This window comes from Xyrauchen texanus, chromosome 37, assembly GCF_025860055.1.
Source record: "Xyrauchen texanus isolate HMW12.3.18 chromosome 37, RBS_HiC_50CHRs, whole genome shotgun sequence".
NCBI lineage: Eukaryota > Metazoa > Chordata > Actinopteri > Cypriniformes > Catostomidae > Xyrauchen > Xyrauchen texanus.
Window position 1 is genome coordinate 9,415,149 of NC_068312.1, and position 25,233 is coordinate 9,440,381.

At 37.9% G+C, this 25,233-nt stretch overlaps 1 protein-coding gene across 1 annotated transcript; it reads right to left on the reverse strand.

The window, feature by feature from the left end:
* Positions 1-1,560: 1,560 nt before the first annotated feature.
* LOC127631136 (rho-related BTB domain-containing protein 2-like) lies at positions 1,561-23,960 on the reverse strand. The gene is made up of 10 exons (XM_052109136.1): positions 23,704-23,960; positions 19,014-19,215; positions 17,290-17,393; positions 16,315-16,500; positions 14,461-15,416; positions 12,786-12,904; positions 10,506-10,656; positions 8,901-8,989; positions 7,173-7,278; positions 1,561-6,294 (listed from the first exon to the last, which is right to left on the reverse strand). The coding sequence occupies exons 1-10, from the start codon at positions 23,763-23,765 to the stop codon at positions 6,092-6,094; spliced, it is 2,178 nt and encodes a 725-aa protein (XP_051965096.1). The 5' UTR covers positions 23,766-23,960; the 3' UTR covers positions 1,561-6,091.
* Between the last annotated feature and the right edge of the window lie 1,273 nt (positions 23,961-25,233).

A 25,233-nucleotide genomic window follows, 5' to 3' on the forward strand; every position in this document is an offset into this window, starting at 1 on the left:
AGGTCTCTGCTTCCAACTGGCATTTATAAATCTGAGGACTCGACTGAGCTCCCACCTTTGGTTGTGATCGCGGAGCTGGCAGCCATGCTTGCCCGGGCAGCTGTGCATATTGGGCTGGAATGGAACACTCCACCTTGGTTCCTGGGCTCGGAGCGCCGCTCACGTCCGCGCCCCGGTCCCTTTCTTTCCCGAAGGTGCAAGATGAGCTCAAGAGGTCGTAGGGGCACCTTTTACTGCCCGATCTCTGAGCTCTTCTGCTCTCACTACCCTCGATGGTGGGACTGCCAGGGGGTACTCAGCTATTCCCCAGGTGGATAAGTTGTTTGTGATGCACCTGTGCCCGCAAAACACCATCACCTGTTGGAACAGTCTGAGAGTCCTGTCCAGGGCCTGTAGGTTTACATCATCACTGACGACTAAGGCTTACAGTGCCTCTGGACAGGCCGCCTCTGTCCTGCACGTCATGGCTCTCCTGCAGGTGCACCAAGCCAAGGCCCTAAGAGAACAGCACAAGGGTAGTTCTGACCTGGGATTGATGCAGGAGCTGCGCTCAGAGACCGATCTCGCCCCCCTGGGGGCGATGAATGTCACAGAGTGGACTATCAGGGAGCGCTGTCTCCAAACAGAGGATCGCCCACTGGGTCATTGACGCCATCGCTATGGTATATCACGCCCTGGACAAGCCACCCCCTTGGGGCTATGAGCTCACTCTACTAGGAGTGTGGCAGCCTCCTAGACCCTGAACAATGGTGCCTCTTTAGCAGACATCTGCAGAGCAGCAGGCTGGGCAACACCCAACACCTTTCTGAGGTTAGCTTAAGAGAGACAATTGAGAGCGTCAGTTACCTCTATCTTTGAGAAAATGCCAATGAGAATTGGCAAACAGAATTGGCATGCCCCTTCCCCGTACATACGGGTATAAAAAGAGGGAAGCGTGCGTCTGTTCATACAGATTTTGAGCTGAGGAGCCGAGAGTAAGGTCCCGGCCATTTCGGCGGCTTAGTACAGTGTTGTGGCAAGAGAGACACAACGTCTCATTCCATCCATCAGGGAACAGAGGTTACAACAGTAACCGAGATGTTCCCCTTCTGTCACTCACTCGAAGTTGTGTCGATGTAGTTATGCTAGGGGTCCCTATCTAAAACACTGAATGTGTTACGTAGACTGCTGATGCAGGTGCAAGCAAGCTGCTGCTTGCAAAAATATCAGGTGCATCAGACTGCATGTAACCTTCCCCAATGCCCCAAAAGACGTCAAATAGTTCCCCACATCACAGAGGGAGGGAAGTGGTGAAACTAGCCTGGGAGCAGGCCGCACCAGCCATGGCCTTCTCTCTCTCTATGTTTTCTCTCTATAGTGTTAGATGTGGCTGGTTTGGCATCCCAGGAAGACCCCTTGTGTCACTTCATTCGACACAACGTCGAGTGAGTGACAGAAGGGGAATTCATTTTAAAAGTGGCTTTTTTTACTTCATTGTTACAGTTGTTAAATTTGTTAACATTAGTAAATGCATTAGTTATCATGACTAAACAATTAACAATATATTTGTTACAGCATTTATTCATCTTTGTTAATGTTCGTTAATAAAAATGCAATTGTTAAATTTATTATTCTTTTTTTTTGCACAAGACTTCAAAATATGTGTCTGTACAGAAACAGACATAAAAAAAATAAACCCATCCTGAGAAAACATTCTCTGGAGAAAAAGGTGTGACAACTAGTCCCTGTCCCCTATATATTTGGAGATGGAGTTCTCTGCACTGATATAATGGCCAATGATTCTAAGCATTGAAATGCGATGCATAATACTGACATATTATAGAGTGAATACCACATGCTAACGATGGTCTAGCTAAAACAAAACATTCAAGAAAAGTAGACGAATATACAGTCTTTTACAAACAACATGACATACAGTAATATATTTTTCACACTAAGCACCTATTTGGTGTACAGAACATATGATACACATCCTATATTTCTTTACATTTCAAATATAAACAGCAAGTAATATCAACGCCTCTCCTTTTGTACTTCACATTAAGGCATGGGGTATCTTCTCTGCAGCAACAGATTTGGAACTCAGTGTTCTGAGAAACTCTTCTAATTAATGTAATACATTTTTTACATCCTGTAGTATTTGAATCTTGGCTGAGGAAAAGGTCAATATGTGTGAAAATCATGTCCAATCTCATAGCACATTTCAAGATGTCTGTATATCCCATTCATAAAAATTCACATTCATATGCATCATCATACTTATTTTACTGTAATGGTCAGACTTATAGTATAATTAATGTACTAGTGCAACACAACTGTACAGTATGTACTCTAATGAAGATTAAAACCTTTGTAGACCAACAAAAGCAAAGAAATGTCATATGTGTATAGTCTGTTACCAGGTTGCTGTGATTGTCTGTAAATTACAGTACACCACTTACACACAAGTTTTCTTCTCCTATTACCATTCTTGTCTTAAAGTGGCCCCAAAAAGTATTTAGACACTTAAGACACACTTAAAAATGTTAATAATGAATGTCAATCCATTTGATAATAAAATATCAAAGCAACTGGCATTTATTTTAAAGAATGAAAAAAGTGTGTTAGGTTTAAAATGATGACACTTTCTTTTATAACTATATATCTTTTAATGAGTCAGCAAATGTTCCTGAGCGGTGTTACAAATGCTTAGACAGATACAGAAAAGTCTTCAATACCGATCAGCCCCTCTAGGTGATTAACAGTCCATTGTGTATTTTATTATAATTGCCTTTTCATATCTGCTGTTTTAAATCTACAAGCACAGCATATATAAAATGCACTTAACAGCTACTAAAGTAAAGTAATATTTCTCCTTACACGTGCAGGTCAGCTCTGAATTAGCTTGATTAACGAAAGCATTTTGTTTAAAACGGGCTAAAACTACATAGCAAATTGCCCTCTGTAAAAAATAAATAAAATGAAGAGATTGAGAAGTGTTATATATTTTCTCCTGAACTTTTTTCCCTATAAAGGTCCTTTTGGTGCTATTACAACTATAAACAACTACATTTTTTTGTTATTCTGTAAGTCATTCTACATTTTAACAGTGTTGGGTAAGTTACTCTAAAAAAGTAATGAATTACTAATTACATCTTCTACAGTGTAATTATATTACTGTACTAATTAATCTGTCTAAAAAGTAACTGCATTACTTATAACTAATTACTTTCGAAAACCCTTATCAACCTCGAACAGATGAAAAATACAAGGATAGACATGAAATTGTTATTTTAATTCTTTCAAATAAATCATAAAATCAAATAAATTATTCATTAAAGGGGTAAAAAACATATATTTTAACATTAGATATTAAATTTCGATTTTAAATTTACTATTGTTTTATATAGAATTGTTCTATAGTCTATAAAGTATTTAACACAATTACATCAGAAGTAACTGTAGTTAACTGAAAAAATAACTTACTTTAAGTAATCCCTTACTTTACTTTTTCAATGAAAAAGTTATTTACTTACAGTAATTAATTACTTTGTAATGCATTACAACAAACACTGCATTTGAAGCTCTATTTGCCTCTTGTCAGTATCGCATGTACCCGGTCATTAACATTAACATTTATAAGGGTTTAAGTCTATAAACCATGTTTTTGTAATTCCCTCTCCTCGAGGTAATGCACTTTTTATCAAATACAGTAACTATGTAAATGTACATTTGTAATACTACCTTGCATTGCATCATTCAATTGAAACTTTTCCTTCTTTTGGTATATGCATATTTAAGTATGTTCTAACATTCATATAATATCTTGCTTTTTTCCTAAGTTTTTAGTAGCTATATAAATATTTTAAAGACCTTAAACTGTTCCCACAATGGGATTCTGTACATGTAAGAGCATGCTGTGATGTGATAGATTTGTCACAGGCCTGCCTGTGAAACTCATCTAATATCTATTCACGAGCATTTAAAATGAATAGATTAGAATATCATTCACATTATGAATAATTTGTGAGCTTACTTTGGTAAAGACAGCAGCCTGCGCCCACACTGTGAAATATCAGCAGCGTTGAGGCACTGTTTATATTCCCTGTATAGAAACCCAGTGTGATTGTTCACCTGGGGTCCTGTTTTGAAGTATGTGGTTATAATATTACAGGTTGTTACTCTTTTTTCCAGAATATTGTTATCGAGATAAAATGCAGCTTTCAGGAGGCAATTTTGATTTAAACCTGAACTTGATTCCATGTTACACATATAAGTATAATATTATTTTGTGTGAAAGCCCATTCTCATTCAAATGTCTGTTTCACTTTCCCAACCTGTTAGTGGATATTGAAGGAGCAATTACAATTATTAAAGAAATAATTCACCCAAAACATTCAATTTTTTTATCATTTACATCTGGGGTGACCAACCCTGCTCGTGGACAGCTACCTTCCTGCAGTTTAGCTCCAACACACCTGCCTGTCATTTTCAAGTAATCCTAAAGACCTTGATAAGCTGGTTCAGGTGTGTTTGATTAGGGTTGGATGTAAACTCTGCAGGAAGTTACCTCTCCAGGAGCAGGGTTGGTCACCCCTGATTTACATCATACTAAACATGTATGATTTTCTTTGTTCTGTACAGCACATAATGAAAAGAAAAAAATTAAAAAGCAGAATGTTCACAGTGCTCCTTTTCATGGACAAAGCACAGTAAAGCTCCAAAAATGACAAAAAAAGTGCCATAATTCCGATGACGACATTATTCAATAATAATCTTCTCCTCTGCAGCAGCTCTTAAATTTCATCCAAGTTAATGCACTGTGCATTTAAATACGGCACATCAAAGCATGTCAAACCAAGTTTGACGGCAGTAATGCCAAACATCACTTGTTGTAATGTGTCTAGTAAAGGACCAAACACGGCAAATTAGAATATGTGCATATTTGAATAACACAAATTAGATTTGTCAGCTGCAACAGAGGAGACTTCAGTGAATTACAACTTAAAATTTTAACCATTCCTTACACAAAGCCATATGACTTCAGAAAACATAAAAATGGATACATTTTATGATGAATTTTGCCATTTTTAAAGCTTTACAGCCCCTGGTCAGCATTCACTTTCATTGTATGGAAAAGAGCAGTTGGAACATTCTGCTGAACGTCAAATTTTTTGTTCCACGGTCACCATTCACTTTCATTTCATGCATAAGAGCAACATGATCGTTCTCCCTAACATCTCCTTTTGTGTTTATAGTTGAAGAAATAAAGTAATACAGCAACAGAAAGAGAGAAGAAAGAAAATTCAACAGAAAGAGACAAGAAAGATTGCCTTGTTCTAACAAGTTACCAAAAATATTGACCACAGTGTGCAGAATAAACAATTTGTCTAAATGTATTCATCTGTTGTGCACGATTAACAATCAGCCTGATAATTCTCCAAGAGCAGGACTAGAGCAAGGCATAGTGATCTAATTAAAGATAAAGTGCCTCTCATTTGGTTTAGATCACAGATATTCAGACTGATACAACCCATCACTACCATCATCAAAGCATTGATATCTCACCAGTAGATTGTGAAAGATAGGGAAGACACCCCTCTTTGAATCTTGTGAACGATGCTCTGGAGAAGTGGTTTGATTGTAGATATCCAAAATACTGAGGAATAAATGTTTTTCATATTTGCTGGTTGCTGTAAAATGTCCCTGTTCGTTTGTCCTTTACAGCAGGGAAGCACTTCAAGCTTAGCATTTCAAGGTAAGAGTGTGTGCAGTTCTGCAATGTGTTTTCTATACAGATTACGCAGCTTTACTTGTAATGATTATGTTTGGGAACTGATGCTGAAGATTCTTTTTGCAAATGGAGCAGCACAAAGCTGTGATTTCACTGATATAAATTCTTGTCAAAGCTGTTTTTGGTAAAGAGCCTCAAAAATGCACTTTTAAAAAAGCTTTGTGTTTCTTTGACTCACTTTCTCCATCCTGTTTCATTTTAGCTTTTTGCGCTCAACAGAAAATGTAGAGAGAAAATCTTGTAGAGTTAAGCCGATAAAAGTATATCACTGCTGTTTAAATCTCACATTTGGGGCTGTTAGGTGGGTCCTGTACCCAATCAGATAATTGCAGAGGAACCAGGAGAAGAAGGTGAATTGGATGAAGGAGGTAGGTTCCAAAAGAGCCATTTGCGTTTACACTGGCGCTTTTGGTACAAGTGATCTTCTTTCTCACGTTCTTTACGAGTTCGCTGATAGTGATCTTCTTCCTTTAGATACCATACCGGAGGCCAGCGATGTTTCTCGAAGTACTCCTGGTTTTCTGCAAGACAGAATAAGACACCAGCCCTAGCTTTAAAGGGAACAACGTCAGTCAAGATCTCTACACACTAGAGTTTACACTGTGTGAAATAATGCTACGAATGCACTGATGTCATTGCGAATGGTACATTGCAAGGATGTAGAGCAGGGGTGACCAACTCCAGTCCTGGAGAGCCACTGACCTGAAGATTTTAGCTCCAACCCTAATCTAACATGCCTGAACCAACTAATGTAGTTCTCTAGGATAACTTAAAAAAAATTAAAGGAACGTGTGTTTGATTAGGGTTGGAGCTTAACTCTGCAGGACAGTGGCTCTTCAGGCCTGGAAATTTCTACCCCTGATGTAGAGGAATACCGAATGGTTTGTGGGGGAAGGAAATACTCCATCATGTAAACAAAAGTTATAAAAATGTTTTACTTTACTTTAAAGGTTTTTATACAGATCCATTTGGAAATCCAATTAGCCTTATTTCTGATTTCAAACTGACATGGCTCTTTATGCAGTTCTAAATGTAGGCTCGGGAGGAGCTTGTTCATCTAGGCCTGCCAATCATATTCCAAGTAATATAAGCAGCTGTTTGCCTTGCACTGGTTACAGTTTTTCCAGCATCCATCTTCTCCATAACACCTATATCCATTATTATTTCAAAATTGTCTTTCTGTTTCTTTCTTTATTCAGATAGTCCAAAGGGATTTCAAAGCTGATCAAAGCAATTAAGTGCAGAAGAACATACTGTACAGTAGCATGTGAAAAAAATCTGCACTACCAGAGTCACAATTGTTTTAAACTGTCATGATGTCTCAACAACTGATTTTGAAAAAAGTATTATGTTGAAGAGGTGTCAGTTGGAAATACCAATTTGGGGACTTTTTGCATACCTGTAGACTTGACCTTCATGTCCCGAGGGAATTTGCGGCAGACTCTGTTGTAGTTGGTGCAAATATGATGGAGGCACCAGTCAGTCAACTGATGAGCACAGTGGAACTAATGGGGACAACCAATTACAGACATGAGAACACAAGGGATAAAAATCATACATATTGAGATTTTACCCACAATTACCCTTCTTCGGTGACCAAGGTTGCAATGTTCCCTTCATATAAAATGGTCATGTCAAACCATATGTACAGAATGAACTGGTCACAAATTAACATTTCTTGCATTGCAACAACAGTTCAGTCATAACAACTTCTGGAAAGATTTAGCATGTTAATGTTGGTATGACATATTGATAGGATTTGGTCTTGGCGGACAAGATCTGCTAAGCTGTTGCTGCAGAACAAGTACGGAGACTTATTACTGCTAGAACAAACACAGACATGCTGAGTTAAGCATGTGGACATGCTGATGCTGCTGCACCAAACTAAACATTTCAACAAGCAGTTTCACTGCTGCTGCTCTAAAGCACAATGTGCATCAAGGGTATGCTAGCTAAGTGTGAACTGGCCAGCTTGGCCAAATGGCATAATGCTAAAAAACCCGAAATCTCTATGGCTGGGCCTGCTTGGTCGAATGGCTAAAACGGCTAGTGACCGGACTCATGATTTGTTCCTGGACCATAAAAGATTTTTGCCTAGTGACTTAGTCTAAATACAGTATGTGTGGATTTATTGAAACTTATGACCTAAGATATTGATGTGTGCCAGGCCAGACTTTACTTTGGCTAAAGATGCACTTCCATGTCATGGCCAAAAGCAGACCTTACTGTGCAAGCTGATAGAAGAAAACTCCAACAACCACCTGAGGAAATAGCATTTTCAGAGAAAAAAATCTTTCAGCACGCTGCAGTGAAACTGGCTTATCTGCAAAACTGAACCATTTAAATGTTTGGCAAAAGAGAGTACACATGTCAAAGGAACTATCAGCTTGCAAAATGTAAGCTGACTGGCTAAACATGTTACATGTGAGTAAGCAATGATTGGCTAACAGAAAACAAGATCACATTCGCCACATAGAGTTTCAAGCCTGAACTTTAGTCATAAACTGTTTGTTGTTCAGCAAATAATATATATTTTTTTTAGTTACCTACTTTCCTCAAAATGATGTTATTAGGTGAACAATCATTTGTATTTAGTGAACAAACAGATTCAAATTGGCTAAATAAAGCAATGTTATTAAGAACAATAAGGCAGTTTTTGAGAGAACTCTAAAATGTAGTCTAGATGTTTTTTCTTTCAATGTTTTCTTTTTTACAGTGTCAAATGATGTCTGCTTAATTATCAAATATCACATTACATAAAAATGCTACAAAAAGTCAAATGAACCATTTGTCTATCTTTTTAATTTCCAAAGAATTTCATGCTAAGATAACGCAATACCTTATTTTCATAAATCTACTAAAATGTAATTTTTTAAGGGTATAGACTATATTTAATACAAATTTAACATTTAATTTATTATCCATGCAAAATAAATTACACGCATTACATTACACAATATTATCGCCATTGAGGCACTGTTTAACTATGACTGTACCTGATCAGCTACAACAGAAAATAAAATGCTTGTATCAGGCATTACAAACAGCTATACCTAGGGGTGCAAGGCAGATAGGGTTTCACTTAACAGCGGATCATTTACATCCTCTTTGTCAGGTGTACACTTACCTGAGCCATGTCCAGATAGAGCAGAACATCTCCATCTATATCAGCTCCCATCATAGCAGCCTCTGTTAGTACCGTCACAGTGTAGAGCTCTAGAACAGAAACACAAATCTCAATTAAAACAATCGAATATATCAAAATAATTTTTGTTAATAAAAATAATATGTAATCTTATTTAAAGTTGAGCCATGAAAAAAGTGGCAATATAAAATCGACTCTAAAATCGAATTGGATGAGCCACGTTCAAAGCTATATACACATATGTGCATCAGTTCAGTGCTACAGAATATATAATAGACTAGCATCAAGTTGGTTAGCAAACAGAATGCAGGCTACTTCGCTATTTAATTTGTGGACAGTTTCTCTGTTGATGTTATTATTACTAATAATTGAATAGTTTTTTAGACATTGGGGTCTTTTATCATATTGCTGTTGCCACCATTTAATAAAAGTAAACAAGGCATTCAAGCCCATGTGATTTTATCACAGTTAACCATGGTTGTACCACTCCATTTCATACTGTGCTTAATGACATCCCATAAAGCTGATATGTGTTATTTCTGCACAACTAGTATCACCAAACAATCGAGCCAATGCTTCTGTATTGGGCTGAATGGGCCCCTTATACAAAAAGAGATGTGTTTTAATAATGCCACAGTGTTTCACTTTTAGTGAAATCAACCAACAAATGGCTTACTTACAGACAGTGGCGAATTCTCAGGGCCAGCAAAGCCTTCTCTGCTGGCCTAACATTTTTATTCTTTCATTCTCAATCACCTTTTTGCCCAATCATTTTTAATCGCTTTCCACTCTTAATTAATCTACAAACAAATAGAGAAAAATGAAAAGTTTATCCAGTCAGAATTTATTCCTTGATGCTTACCAGTGAAGTGTGACAACTGTTTCACAAATCACACGCCCGAAGCCCGAAGCAGCGTGTGAGTTAAAGCTCCACCCCCTCAGGCCTTCAGAATTTCCACAGAATCCCTCAACAGTGCAAATTAATGGATTGTCAGATTCATCAGCCAATCAGATTGATTTATTTGTTCTTGTGGGTGTGGTCTTTAGGACATGTCCCAGTCAAGGCCTTCTAGCTGGCCTTGAGTGACACAATCACTCTTTAAGTGACGGAATTTGAAAGAGAACGCGAGATCTTGCTGACGTGTCAAGTTCAAGTTCTGGCTTTCGTGCGTGGAAGTGTTTTTAAAATGTCAATTGATATTATTATCATTATCAGTTCAGTTCATTATGAAACTGTGTTTTCTTAATGCATGAATCACACTGAAGGCCTAGACTTTTAATGCATGGCCGCCACGACTTGCAGACTCTGTATATTAAGCTGAGATATGAGAAAGAAATTTAACATTGAAAAAATTACACACATTTCACGGCAAGAGGACACACGTGAATGGCACCCATAGTGTCCAATGAAAAAACAAACAGTCCTAAATGTTACTGTCTGATCTTGGCTCTTCATCACTTATTCAGAGTCTAAATTTATGCAGGATTAGAGCTCCAGCAGGGATCCGACCCAGACTGTTAAGTGCATTACCGCCTCAGTAAGTCCCTGAGCAGAAACGGTGTATATGTGAGGGTTTGTTTGTGTACCTGTCAGCGCAACCAGGTGAGGCAGACAGAGTCGGTTTGCAAGTACAATGAGCTCCATGGCATCCAGATCTGGGCGAGAGCAGAATCGGCCAGTGTAGAGATACTCCAGCACAGCACGCATACAGCTACGTGTAGTGTTAGGAAACAGCACCTGACAAAACAGCACATGTATTAATACATGTCTCTCTCAAACGACTTCAATATATTCAAAACTCGGCTGCCAGTGTCCTCACACATATGAAGAAATCTGACCATATCACTCCCATACTATGTCAGCTTCAATGGTTGCCAGTATCCTATCACATCGAATTTAAAATTCTAATCATAACCTTTAAATCTTTACATGGACTTGCTCTGCTCTATCTTACTTTGTAAAGTGACCTTGAGTATTGTGAAAATTGTATAAATACAAATTATTATTATTACAACATACATTACACACAGTCATACCTAAAACATGAACTTTGAAGCTGCTGTGCTTTTTAAACAGTTCCTAACAAGTCACTACATATGGACTACAGCGGCTGTATGAGTAGTTAACGTAAACTCGCATCCTTGTGAGAATTTTAGTCCTTATTCAGCAATTTAATGCAGCAAAACACAGCAGTTTTAAATTTCACATTTGAGGTATGACAGTGTAATTTATTATAAATTGTAGAACAAAACGTGAAAGTCTCTTCAAGTAATGTACTCCACAAACGATACATTACTCATAAATCAATAATGAACGCTATTCTGAAAGCCCATTGGAAACTCCAGAAGGAGACATGAATCGAAAATGCATATTTACTTCTGATCTTAGAACTAAATTAATAGCTTCATTAACACCTTACTTTTCATGTAACACTCAAGAACAGTATGTAAATCATAGGTGGAACGGACCTAAGCCCATTAAATCATCTATGTTCTGTAGATTAATTAAAGTATGTTTCCTAACATTGTAACACTCCGTATATGATTTATGTCATTTCAGTATTTGAATTGAATCTACAGAACCAAAAATAATTATATTCAAACTTTGGTGGTCAAATTTGAGTGTTATCATTTGTATAGTTAAAGGGATAGTTCGCCCAAAAATGAAATTCTCATTTACTTACCCTCATGCCATCCCAGATGTGTATGACTGTCTTTTTCTGCAGAACAAAAATGAAGATTTTTAGAAGACTATCTAAGCTCTGCAGGTCCATACAATTCAAGTGAATAGGTGTCATAATCTTGAAGCTCCAAAATGCACATAACACTGCATTAAAGTAATACATAATACTCCAGTGGTTTAATCCATATCTTCAGAAGTGATATCATAGGTGTGGGTGAGAAACAGTTCAATATTTAAGTCCTATTTTTACTGTCACTCCACTTTCACTTTTACATACTACTTCTTTTGTTTTTGGTGATTTGCTGTCTTTGTGCATATGTCACCTACTGGGTTTCTCACCCACACCTAACATATAGCTTCAGAATATATGGATGTAACCACTGAAGTCTTGTGGATTACTTTTATGCTGGGTTTATGTGCATTTTGCAGTTTAAAACATTTGGCACCCATTCACTTGCATTGTATGGCCTACAGAGCTGAAAAAATCTTCTAAAAAGCTTTGCTTGTTTTCTGCAAAAGAAAGAAAATCATACACATCTGTGATGGCATGAGGGTGAATAAATGATGAGAGAATGTTTATTTTTGGGTGAACTATCCCTTTAAGTTTGTCAGTTTGGGGATTATATTATATTATTTGAGATTATGATACACATAAATGCACCACGACCACCCCCATATATTCTGCATAAATTATTACAAATACAGTATATTGAATAAATATAAATTACAAAATAAAAATACATACATTTAAAAGTAAACTCTTATAGCAATTAAAAGACCAATATAACATTTAATTCAACACCACAAGATATAAAAAGTAATGGTGTTACATCAATTTAATTAGCTTGTTCCTCTATATATTTCAATGCAATTAACTTCACAAAATCACTGAACACAATTACTGCCTCAAAAGTTTACTATTCTATTCTAGAATTCTATTGATTCTATTTTTTTTTTTTTACCTCTTTCTGATCTTTCTTTAAATTAAGTACATAAACATAACCTATATCCAGATATAATATCCTGGAAATTTATCAGAATTCAATCAAAAGATAATTTGTCATGGTAGACAAATGAAACAATTTTATACAATGTGTCTATTAAAATAGATAGAGGAAAAACATCAGCTTAAATATCAAAAATATGAATTGCCCTGCATTAGACACATTGTGAATGCACTGTACCTCTTTTGTGCAACTCTCCACAAATGGTCCACCAAACATGGCTGCCATCCAATCACAGCTTGAGATGAGCAGTGGTTTATGGGCCATGATGGTGCCATCATCCAACCTGAACACAACATCTGCAGCACAGAACACAATACCTTCTGTAGCTTAGCTTTTCAAATCACTAACATATTGACCAGTCATAAGAAACTATATATCATCTTAACATTTTTCACTTACTCAAAAAATAAACTCTTGTATCAGCAATTAAAAGGGTCATACCAACTAATTTCCCTTGATCTTTTGAAGATTGAGATTGTGCTATGTAAAAAGACTCTCTAACTTTCAAAACTTTCTCGCCAGCCCATTAATTGAGTGACATGCTGATTACTATAGGGGGAAAAACCTTAAATTGTCTCTCAGATTGCAAAAACAAAAAAAAATATTTTTTACAGCAATGCATTTACAATGGAGGTCTATGGGGCAAGACAGCATTCAAAAGCAGAAATGCGAGGCTTGTATTTGATGTTGAGCTGCTAATATTAATTACATGAATTGTTCACTTCTGTACACAAATTTGTTATTTGAGCTTTAAAGTTATCTAAATCATCCTTTTAGTCTTGGAACTACTTTTCTAGATAAACATCTGGTTAAGTGTTACGATGTAATTCCAGTGGGGGGATTATTCTCTATGTAAAAAGTCCCATTCAGGTTTTCATGCCCATATAATTTGAAAGTTACTAGGTTTACCATCATTACATGAAAGGTGTTTTGGGTGTAACTTTGGATATAACTTTTCACAGACAAGGTTAGTAAGCAATTTTACCACACTATTTTCATGCTAACTTATATCTAATGTTCATGTAGTCTCAGTATAATGTTTAAAACGTATAAAGGCAAAGTCTTATGGCTATACTTTTGAATTTGAATGTTTCTGGTACAGTGCCGTGCCCCATTGACTTCCACTGTAAGGGCAATACTGTCAACTTGAATTTTGTTTGTTTGCACAAAAAAGGTCTCCTTAAAATGTGTTCAACAAAATACTTATAAGGATTGCACCAAAATATCATACTGGCAACCTAAAAGGCTTTTTGTAATAGTTGGTCTATACTACATTCCACTAAAGACCAATTATAGTGCTAAAGTGAAGAGAAAATAAATAGAAATGCTGAGTGTTTATGTTAGGACAGTGGAAAGCTTGGTCAGCATTAGAAGACAGCATGATGTCCTGAAAAACACAACACAATCACACCAGTTCTCACTATCAAAAGAGCCTTTAAAAAGCCAGCTGACAAAATATGGGGACTTGTTTTTCCTCTGTGGGGGTTAACGAATGTGTTGTGATTTACATTATATGCTGAAGTAGAGGGGTAAAATTGCTTGCAAGTGTAGCTAACTACTTTTGGTTATGAGTAGCTTGTAGCTTGGGAAGCTACAGTTTTAAAGTAGCTTCCCCAACGCTGATTTGAAGTGCTGCGTCTCCTAACGTTCTTGTTTTTTTAAGCAAGAATGAGGTCGGTCTAACTATCCAACCCTCTCTGAGAAGTTACATCTATAAATCCCCTCTCATTTCCTTTAAATCTTCAAAGCACTGCCATGAAAAATGAAAAAAGAAAAGAAAAAGATCAAATTCACTAACTGATGTTATCTCTAATAACTACCATCAAACGCATACAGTTCACATGCCTCTCACCAGAGAAGGTCCCCTTCGCTAGGCATTCTTTCACTCGATTGATGCGTCTCACGTGAAAGGCCTTGGTGATCTCCTGATTCATGAAGGCTTCATTGTTCAGGATGTTCGCCACCATCATACGCAGGTCAAACACTTCCAGAAGCTCTGCAATATGGGCCACCTGCATCAGCTCCTTCTCACGCTCATCAAGTTTACCTGTGTACAGGTACCGCAACACTGAACGAAATGGGCCCGGTTGCATTGAAGGGTCCATGTGTACCACAGTCATTCTTCTAGGGTTGAAGGTGACGGGATCATCGACCATCTCTTCTTGGATGCTAATGAACGCACGACTCAAGGCAGGGAGAAGACGACCATGCCGATCACCATCTCCACCTTTTAGAGTTCCATCACTGGTGCAGGCACGCAAGTTTGCCCTATCACCATCATCATTACTTTCACAAACGTCAAAGCTAGCTGCCCGCATCAGCAAGTCACGACCAGAAAGTGGCAGCCCTCGGGGTCGTTCTCGCTCCCTTTTGTTCTCGTCAGGAGCTCGAGATTCTGTCAAGAAGATGTCGTAGAACTTGGAGGAGGAAGTGGCAAGGTAAATGCGGTGGGCAAAGATCCTCTGGCGTTCCTGTAGGACCAAGATGACATCAGCACAGAGTGAATCTTCCAACAGGCGGCTTGGGTGCTCTTCAATGTTACTGGGAGCGGTGGGAACTGTGATAATGGGTGGAGGGGGTTTGGGGGGAAGGAAGGGGGCTTGGAGGAGTGGCCTTTGAACATTACGTAAATGAGACTTCCAGAACTGCAGATGACGCCGTGAAATAAGGGCTGCACGGATAGCATTGTCGAAAACGTCCTTGACCCCAAACTGAGCAACAACGCTAGTTTCGTAATAATGGATGCCTAGGTCTTTAGCCACCTCACGTCCTTTCTCTGGGGCCAGAATTTCATTGGATTTGATTGGTCTGAAACGTAAAACATTAACAGAAACACAGGTTGTTATGAGCTTAAAACTACACCTGATGTTAAATTTAATGTATTGGATTTGATGTTACTGTCCAGTGTTGATGTTAGGGATGTGCCCAAAGCCAAATACCTTATTTGGAAAGGCATGAATAATTACATCAAAACAAATACATCCGAATATAGATAGATAGATAGATTCATCCGAATAATAACAAAATTATCCAAGAGGCACAAGGATAAAGTGACTAAATAATGGTATCTTATCATAATAATTCCTGATAGACTTTCACCTGTTTGTAGGCTATATTGATTTTATTTTCATTTCTTTTAATGTTTGAATTTGTATTTATTATTCACTGCAAAATATGAGCTTGACATTTCACATTTTGCTTGACACTTCCTGCCTTCAGAATAATGTTGTTATATATGAACAGATGAACGCAAATGCTGATATTCCAAAGTTAATGTAGCCTACACATTCAGCTTCATCTGGTTAAATAATATTTTTAATAGTTGTATTGTAATTTTAATTATAAATATTAGGGTATTATTATGAAAAGGCATATCCAAGGCATATTTTATTAATAGAAACTATAAATGTCAGAGTAACAGATAAAATTGGACATTTCATTTAATTTTGATGCACTTCCAGTTTAAGCCCTGCCTACACAGGGTTCTATCCGAAAACAGAGACAGATACAGATCATTTTGTCATATGAACAGATACAGATACAAATACGGATTGCATTGCAGCTCATTTGTGCTCTGCTCAACTTTGTTGTTGGAAAACACTGACTCTCATTTAAAATGAATGACTTCGGGGTCACTGCAAATTGTTTTCAACATGAACGCCCCTTAGACTAATCTCAATAGTTGCAATTAACATGAAAATATTACCTGGCCAGTGGCCGGCGAGCTCTGTTCACTGCCTCCAAGTCAGCATATCGCAGGTCTAGTTGGCACCCCACTAGGATAACAGGAGCTCTGGGACAGAAATGCTTGATCTCGGGGTACCACATGGTCCGCACATGGTGAAGTGAGTTTGGGTTTGCAATGGAGAAACACAATACCACCACATCAGACCTGTTGCCAAACCAGAGACAACTACTTCACTTATTGGCTTACACACCAAAAAAAAAAAATCATTAAGGTTGCCGGGTAACCATTTTTGGGGTCACCATTGAGGAAGTTGGGTCAACTTCATGTACATTATAAGCTTATCAGTGAGAGCTAAGTTTAACCTGATGTGGCATTTTCACTTGTTTGTGGAAATAATCAAATGTGTCTTTAAAAAGTATTCAATGTCAAATACAACTTTAAGCTTTATCAACAGCATTACCACAGAAAACAATTTTGACTCAGTTTTGTCAAATGTCGTTTAGGACATCCAGTTTGTGCATGACACAAGTAATTTTTCCAGCAATTGTTTACAGACAGATTGTTTCACTTTACTGACTATATCACAATTCCAGTGGGTCAGAAGTTTACATTCACCAAGTTAACTGTGCCTTTAAGCAGCTTGGAAAATTCCAGAAAATTTAGGCAATTAGCCAGTTAGATTCTGATTCTGATTGGATAATTTTAGTAAATTGGAGGTGTTCCTGTGGATGTATTTTAAGGCCTAACTTCAAACTCTGTTCCTCTTTGATTGACTTCATGGGAAAGTAAAACAAATCAGCCAAGACCTCAGAAACAAAAATTGTGGACATCATCAAGTCTTTGGGAGCAATTTACAAATGCCTTAAGGTACCAAGTTCATTTGTAAAAACAATAGTATGCAAGTATAAACAGCCACTCTGTATAAGACAACTGTAGCTAGAATTATTTTTAGAAATACAGTATGCTTCATCCAGTATGAGATAACAAGTTTACCTGCCATATGCAAATCTGCGGTCCTTGTGATGGTCACCAAAAGTGTCCCAGAGGCGCAAAGACACACTGACATCATCCACAACATCCCTGGACCTTTCTAGAACCTGTCCGGAGAGACACACCTATCACATGCATGGAGATTTACCCAAGAAACTGTGGAAAAACACTTTTTCCAAATACAATTTCTTAGAGAACAGCTTTTCTCAACTTCCTTGTTCAATAGGAAATATGTCAACGTAGGACAAAAAAAAAACATCTCAGTTACTGTTGTAACCTCCGTTCCCTGATAGAGGGAACAAGGCATTGTGTCAAATAGTGACACTAGGGGTCGCTCTTAGGAGCCCGATCCACCTTCATATCTTTGAGAAAAGGCCAATGAGAAATTGGCGAGTTGAATTTGCATGCCACTCCCCCCGACATACGGGTATAAAAGGGTGATCGGAATGCGGATTCAGTCAGGTTTTTCACTGAGGAGCCGAGACAAGGTCCTGGACATTACAGCAGTATAGTTCAGCCTGTGGCAAGAGGGACACAACGTCTCGTTCCCTCCATCAGGGAACGTAGGTTACGACAGTAACCGAGACATTTCCCTTCTGTCACTAGGGGTCCCTATATGAAACAGTCACGTGAACTGCCGATGCAGGTGTAGGCAAGCTACTACGGGCGAAAAAACAGATGCATTCGAGCTGCATGGAGCCTCCCCAGACACACCAAAACGTTGAGTGCTTACCCATAGCCCTGAGGTGAGGGAAGGAGACAAATCCAGTATGGGAGCACCGGCCATGGCCTTTTCTCTCTAAGTCTTTCTATCCACTTAGAAACATCCCATTACAGGGCCTGTTAGCACACATAATGGGCCTGACTATGGATTCCTCCCCCAGGAACATCGGATGCGATCCGGGAGCTTGGACGCGTGGTTATCGCTCTCCAACCCGTCGCGCTGGTTGGCCAGAACCATCTGACTCGGCAATACGATCTAATTCGCCAGGTGTCCGCCCAGTTCCGTGGCATTCTCTTCACCTTAGTTAAGGACGCGAATGTTGCGCCGAACCCAGGAAGCAGTCATACAGCCACAATTTTTGGGGGTTGGGGTGGGAAATTCCAATCCAGCCAAACACTTGCGGCAGCTCGGGAAAGCATGGCCGTCAGCTCCTCGTCGGCCTCAGACTGGGCTGCCACACCCAAAAGCGGCAGCCCTGTCGAGTCCTCGGCGTCTGACATCACCAAGACACCCTACAATGCAGCGATCAACATCTCATCAGGCTTGCGAGCGCCGGAAGAGCAGTGACCACAACATTGCCATGGTCGAAGCACCCAGGGGTGTAATCTGCAACGGAGTGCAGAGTGAAGAGAGAACCGATGGAATGTGCCATATATCCAACAGCAGAAGCTCTTGAAGAATCTAGGTGAATGGTAAAAGCAGTGGTATTCAGCTGGCTGTAATACGACCGCTCGGCTCCGAAGAAAAAGTCTGACTGAATCCGCATTCCGATCTCCCTTTTATGGCATGTAAATTCAACTCGCCAATTTCTCAGTGGCCTTTTCTCAAAGATCTGAAGATGGATCGGTCACCCAAGAGCGACCCCTAGTGTCACTATTCAACACATCGTCAAAGTGAGTGACAGAAGGGGAACTGCACTTATAAAGGAATTTCAAGGGGTCTTTAATTAATTTGATTATGAGAGTACAGCAAGTGGTATAACAGATTTGTTGGCATTCCTCACCTCCTGGCAGACTCTGTACTGGTCTATGGCCCAGACAGTGGGCACATGTGTGGCCAGTAGCTGGTACTGTGTAAGGGTGGCATTACAGGCCCGGGCACAGATGAGTCTGGTCTTTCCAACTGCATTGTCCCCAACCACCACACACTTGATAGTCTCGACATTTGGCCTCTCATAGTCCATGTCAGAATCCATAAAATGGGGCCTTACACAAAAAATAAATAATATACCATAAAACTTTGAACAAATAAAGAAAGCAAAAAGCATTTATATGGGGGTTTGTCAGTGCAGTGCAGATTTAGCATTTGGATGTAAATGACAGGGTTGATGAAGTATATTGAGCAATCAAAAAATAAGCAACACATTGGATCAATAGAGTAATTCCCCCTACTGTCTCCATACTGACATCAATAGTAGAGTTTGAGTGCTTCTCATTTCCTAAATTGTAAGTCCTCGTATCCTCGCTCCTCCATTCTCGAGCCCTTGACCGATTAAAGTACACCATCATGAAGGACGAATCAATTCTCTAAAAACTCAGTGAAGAGGTGAGGATCAAGAACAGAGGGAGCTTACTGAGGACACTTGAGTGAGGAAACACAGGAGTATCCTATTCGGAAGACTTTTTGGCAAAAGCACCTGACGCATGCATAAATTCTCCTCCCCCTTCACATCTCACACAACAGTTTTAATTCATGTTTCACCTTTGCTGTTTAAATAAGCCATTAATGTCATATACCTTAACTGAGCATCTTGAATTATTAGGTTTTATTATGAAAATATCAATAAATCAATCACTCCAATGTAATGCAGCTGCGCAGAGATGGTACTTTGAAGTCACGCTTGAGTGAGCAGAACATTTCATTTTGCAAATATATCTTGCTTCAGTTCTCTGTCCTCGCTTCCTTTGCTTCCATTCTTTCTTATTTCCTAAGAGGATGGAGCAAGGACACGAGGAAAGGTAGCAAGGAAAGGAAACACGGATGCACAATTTCAGAAATGAGAAGCACCCAATATGGCTTCAGAGCCATTAAAATTGAGCAGCCTGTTGTGTGTTGTGAACTTGATCATAAGCGTATTATCAAAAATCAACTAGCCTACTAGTAAAAAAAACACTATGCACTATATACACATAAACTGAGAGTTCCTAGCAGGGGTACACAGGTCCCTTAAGAGGACTTTGTTTCAGATGTGTTCTACCTGAAATAAAGCATGGTCTATGATTCACTGATTTCTGCCTGCTGTGCTAATTAATTTAACACTTGCAGCAACAGTAATAGGTATAGGTGTTATTAAAAACATCACATAAAGGTAAACTGATGAACAGAGAACATGGATGGATTGATGGATGGACACATCACAAGAGGTTAAATAAAGCAGATGGGGTAACCTGCTGGGTAATCTGAAAAACAGAGAAGCAGATGCTGGTTTTAAAGAGCAGCTGGGGTCAGATGTTGCAATATTTTTTCCCTAATATTTTTGCTCTGTAATGTATGTGTCCCATAAAACTATGAGACTCTTTTACCAGCAGTGCATTTTCAGAAAGAACATTAAGGGGTTTGGTCAGCAGATACACAGTACATTTAATATTTGATAGAGACTGAGTGCATAAAATGCAATAATAAGAGAGAGGTGAAATAACAATGACTTTACAATAACAATGGGATGAATAAATATGAGCATTCAGAGTAGACCATTTATACAGGGGCCCCTAAAATGTAAACATTTTATAGAATTATATGCATTTACAAAAAGTGTGCAATTTATTGTTTTATTTTCTTTTTCATTTCATTAACTGAGCAATTGGCAATTGAGGATATGTTCTTATGACAGGCGCTTTTGGATCATCTCACTGGTTTTCAACATCATAAATCGGCAACCTAAAATTACTGGGTCAAGTTCAAAATTAAGGCATCAAATAGGTGTCCTGTGCTCTTTCTGTGGCTGTGCTGAAAAAAGAGAAAAAGAGTCTGAGTAAAATCGTCCAATTACAATGGATTATTCAGATGAAGTGAGTAATATTGATCTGGTCACATGATTTTAACATGGCGGTGCTTATGAACGGATGCCCAGCACCATATGTACAATAAGTAGGCCTTATCAGAAAAGTTTAAGAAAAAAATACTGAAAATGATCTTGCTCTTTTAAAATGTGTTTATATATTCATTTTTGTGTGTTTACTCTAAGAAACTGGTTAAGTAAAACAAAAATGAATGCAGAACATCATCATTTGAGGAAGAGATAATCCAAATGTTAATGTTTTAATAGATGCTTCAGTCTGTAATATTTTAATTTGCAAAAACATCTATTCATCTAGCACATTGTCATTATGGTCAGTATGGTTAGTAGCTGAAGTATAGATAAAAAATTAACTGACTATAGTAAGTGTCTATGTCACAAACTGAAATAAATGTATGTCATTGTGAGTCTGTGCCGTATCAGTGTGGTTAGCATGGGACTATGTCAGTTCATTATAATGCCCAGCACAGTCTATCACTCAGTGTTAACTGATAAGAAATGTACACTGCTAGTGACAGAATCACATGACTATGTTGACTTGAACACGAGTGTGTTACCAAAAATCCACTAGCCTATTTAAATTACCTACCTAAAAACAAAACACCATGCATTATGCACATAGCCCATGCTGCATTATCAGCAAAAGTCTACACAAAGATAATCAGATCTAAATATGTTGCAGAAAATTAACGAGGGTTGAAAGTTACACATTCAATCATGTAGGATTATTAGATTTAGTACATAGACTATTTTAAGTCATATAATAAGCATCCTTATTTTTACCTTGTGTCTTGGAAATGGAGGTGGCTGGTATCGCAACCCAGTCTCTGGTTTCCAAGGAAACTGAATTTACTCCTCATCTACTAGCACAAGACTTCATGCAATGTTATTTCAATATTCTATTCAATTCTAAAAGATGTTCAAATGTTATAAGTAATGTAATATCATAAAATGATGCACTGAATTAATCCTTCGGCTGCAGCTCAGTGGTTGTAGCGGTAAAAGGCATGAGCCCACAGGCAAAACCCATGTGTATCCAAATGAAACATCCCTCACTCATCTCATATAATGTACAGTATACAACTACACTACTTTGATACTTACAGTAAGACAAAATAGAGACATTTTTCTATATACTATATACATTGAAGTGCTCATACATGTATATTCCGCCAGTGTGTTAAATGATACATCTCCGTTGAATGAAGCAATTGTGCTCCGTCAAAAACAGCCATGTAATATAATACTAAACCATCCATATCGTTCATACAGATGATGCATTTTTGTCTTTTAAACAACACAACTGAGTTATAATGTAGCCTAATGGGCTAATAAGCAAAAGGCTGTAAATGGTGATGTATAAACCATCCATCACAAGACTCTTATTCCAGTTTTTATTTTTATGTCAATTAAGTCAGTTAGGCCTATGCTAAAGTACATAGTAATGTCAAACTACAAATGAAACGCAATATGTAGCTTCAGGGGCAATACTGCTCTCTGGTAAAATAGATACTGAAGGTGACCTAAGTCCATGTTTTCAACAGTTTTTAGGGCATCCCAGTATAGGGGTTTATTTTTGGTGTGTGTTTGTGTGTGTGGGTGGGTGGTTTACATGGACTTTGTTTAGGTTACAAACTGGTAATTACGAGGACATTATGCAATAAATGTGGTTTATGAGGACATTTCTTGTGTCCCCATGAATCCTATCACTTAAAAAACAAACTAAATTATGTTTTTTTTTAAATGTTTTGTGAGGGTTATGTTTAGGGGTAGGGTTAGGGGATAGAATCTATAGTTCATACTATATAAAAAATAATTATGTCTATGGAGAGTCCTCATAATGATAGCTGCACCAACATCTCTCTCGTGTGTGTGTGTGTGTGTGTGTGTGTGTGTGTGTGTGTGTGTGTGTGTGTGTGTGTGTGTGTGTGTGTGTGTGTGTGTGTTATTGGTCTATCTCATCACTATAGTTGCTGCTGATGCACCTAACAAAAACAGAATAGACATATTAATCTTCAGAAACAGACTATTCAGCTACAGATTAAAAGTTGTGCTATTAGTCAGCCAGCAATGTGAGATATAGCCTACTCTCGACGTCTGCACATTTGACATTTTAACTTGTACACTACATATAAAAGTATCATTTATATATATATATAATCGTTTTAAACCATATGTTTTCCAGTATTTATGTATGTATGTGTATATATATTTTAATTGAATTAGTTAATAATTAAATGATTTATATTTTAATGATTTACTTTTACATAACATATATTATATTAGGTACATATCTTGATTCTTGGTTATCTCTATTAATCTATTGGAAACAAAAGAGTTAATTTACTGGGATGGGTGGATAATAGAGCAAATTATAGCCTGACATTTAGTCTATATACTGCAGTAAAAGCACACTATATAACAACTGAGATGTATTGTTTATTTCTCTCACAGATCAAGCATCCACGATTGAATCTAAACAAACGTGTACAACCGCATTTGCTGAATGAAAATAAAATGCGTCCTGCTTTACAGACTATTATGTAACCGCAGATGTCTCCTTGAGAAATGAAATCTTAATTTTCGTCTTAAAAAATAGCAACGACTCAACAACTTTATAAATAATAAACCCGTAAGTAAACAGAGAGAAACACACTCAGGCTGCGGCTCGTCTTACCGCATCAGAGGGAAGTGCTGCATCGGCCTGGCCGATATGGGGAAGCGACAGGAGAGATCCATCGGATGCTGCTTGAGACTGAGGCGAGTCGTAACTGAACTTCATTTTCGTAGCTAGAAGATACGGCTTAGAGTCGGAGCCGTCAATGAAATCGCTCATGAGATAAACGGTTCTTTGTTTCCAAAACGCCATCAGAGGAAATGTTGCCTTTCGGCCGTCGCTGTCAGGCAGCGGGGCCGGACAGTGTAGTCTTGATGTTTCCTCAGTTACCGTACCAACTGTATAACACAGACACCAACACAGTAGCACTGCCCATTCACACTGTACAACACACAACGCAAAGCCATTCACTCCCTCTTCACTTCCCTGACTAAGAGCTGAATCCAATCTATCTATCCCTGAAGTAATGTTTATGTTTTCTCCGATTTAAAAGAATAAAGTCTAAGAACCTAATCTAGAGTTAGGTGGAAGGACTGCCTGCATTTAATACAGATTGAGGTGCATTTGTCAACGTACATAACCATATTTCCTGATTTAAGGGTTATCCATGGTTAAATCTAAATGTAAATCATTCAGTTCAGTGTTCCAAAAAAAATTCAAAGATTCCAAGGAATTATTATTCCTTTGCAAGGGACCCCTTCCAAAAATAAACAATTAAATAATTAAATAAATTACTTAATTAATAGGCAGGAATATATTTTCATATAGACCCATTTATACTGTGTGAGGACAATATGGGATCAAAATCTTGTCAAAAGTATTGCAGTCAAGGATCCAAAAATAATAAGCGTGAATCAAGAAATAATAAGCACAGATAAAAAAAAGAATATGCGCAAAAATAAATAAAAAGTGCAGATCAAAATAATTAGCACAGATCAAAAAACCACATTTAAAATATGCTGCAAAAAAGAACACCGCTGTACGCTGTATTTTTCTTTGCTTTTTGTTTCCAAGTTCTGTGCTTAGTTTTCCAGAATTTATGACTAGAGTTTCATGTAAATCAGGAGGAATTTTGCATCCCTATTGGTCCACTAGCTCTTGATCGACAATTATTCGAAGAGGAGAGGTGACATCACTCTAATGCAACTCTGATGGCTGCTGCTTAATATTATATTATTTGTGATTGATAGATACGCTGCTTGTGTCTATTTCGAGTATTTTCTGGCAGCTCTAGGAAGCAATGTGTTGTCTGAGTAGGGATTTATCGCAAGATTTTAGTTTAGGCATTATTTAAGACTTCCTTGTTGTAGGTTATTGGCTGCATATCTAAAAAAAAAAAAAAAAAGAAAAGAAAAAGAAAACAAGGCTGTGTTGGTGTGGATGTTTGATGTATGATTTTACTAGCTGTACCAATGTCGCGAGTTCAAAACCCAACTTGATCCGATTGACTCATTCGTTGAGATATGGGACAAAACATGTCCTACATAAAAAAGTCCTCTTTATGTTAAAAAGCAAGACATTCGTTATAATAAAAATACAGAAAAAGTTAAATCTAAAGCAAATGTGTATACTCAGAGCATTCAATACTAA

Excerpts from the sequence above, each read along its gene's own strand:
- LOC127631136 (XM_052109136.1), bottom strand. The coding sequence starts at position 23,765 with ATGGATCTCTCCTGTCGCTTCCCCATATCGGCCAGGCCGATGCAGCAC. Across the intron at positions 7,279-8,900 it reads TCTATCTGGACATGGCTCAG|TTCCACTGTGCTCATCAGTT; the intron begins GTAAGTGTACAC and ends TGTCCCCATTAG. Across the intron at positions 6,295-7,172 it reads CATGAAGGTCAAGTCTACAG|AAAACCAGGAGTACTTCGAG; the intron begins GTATGCAAAAAG and ends TCTGTCTTGCAG.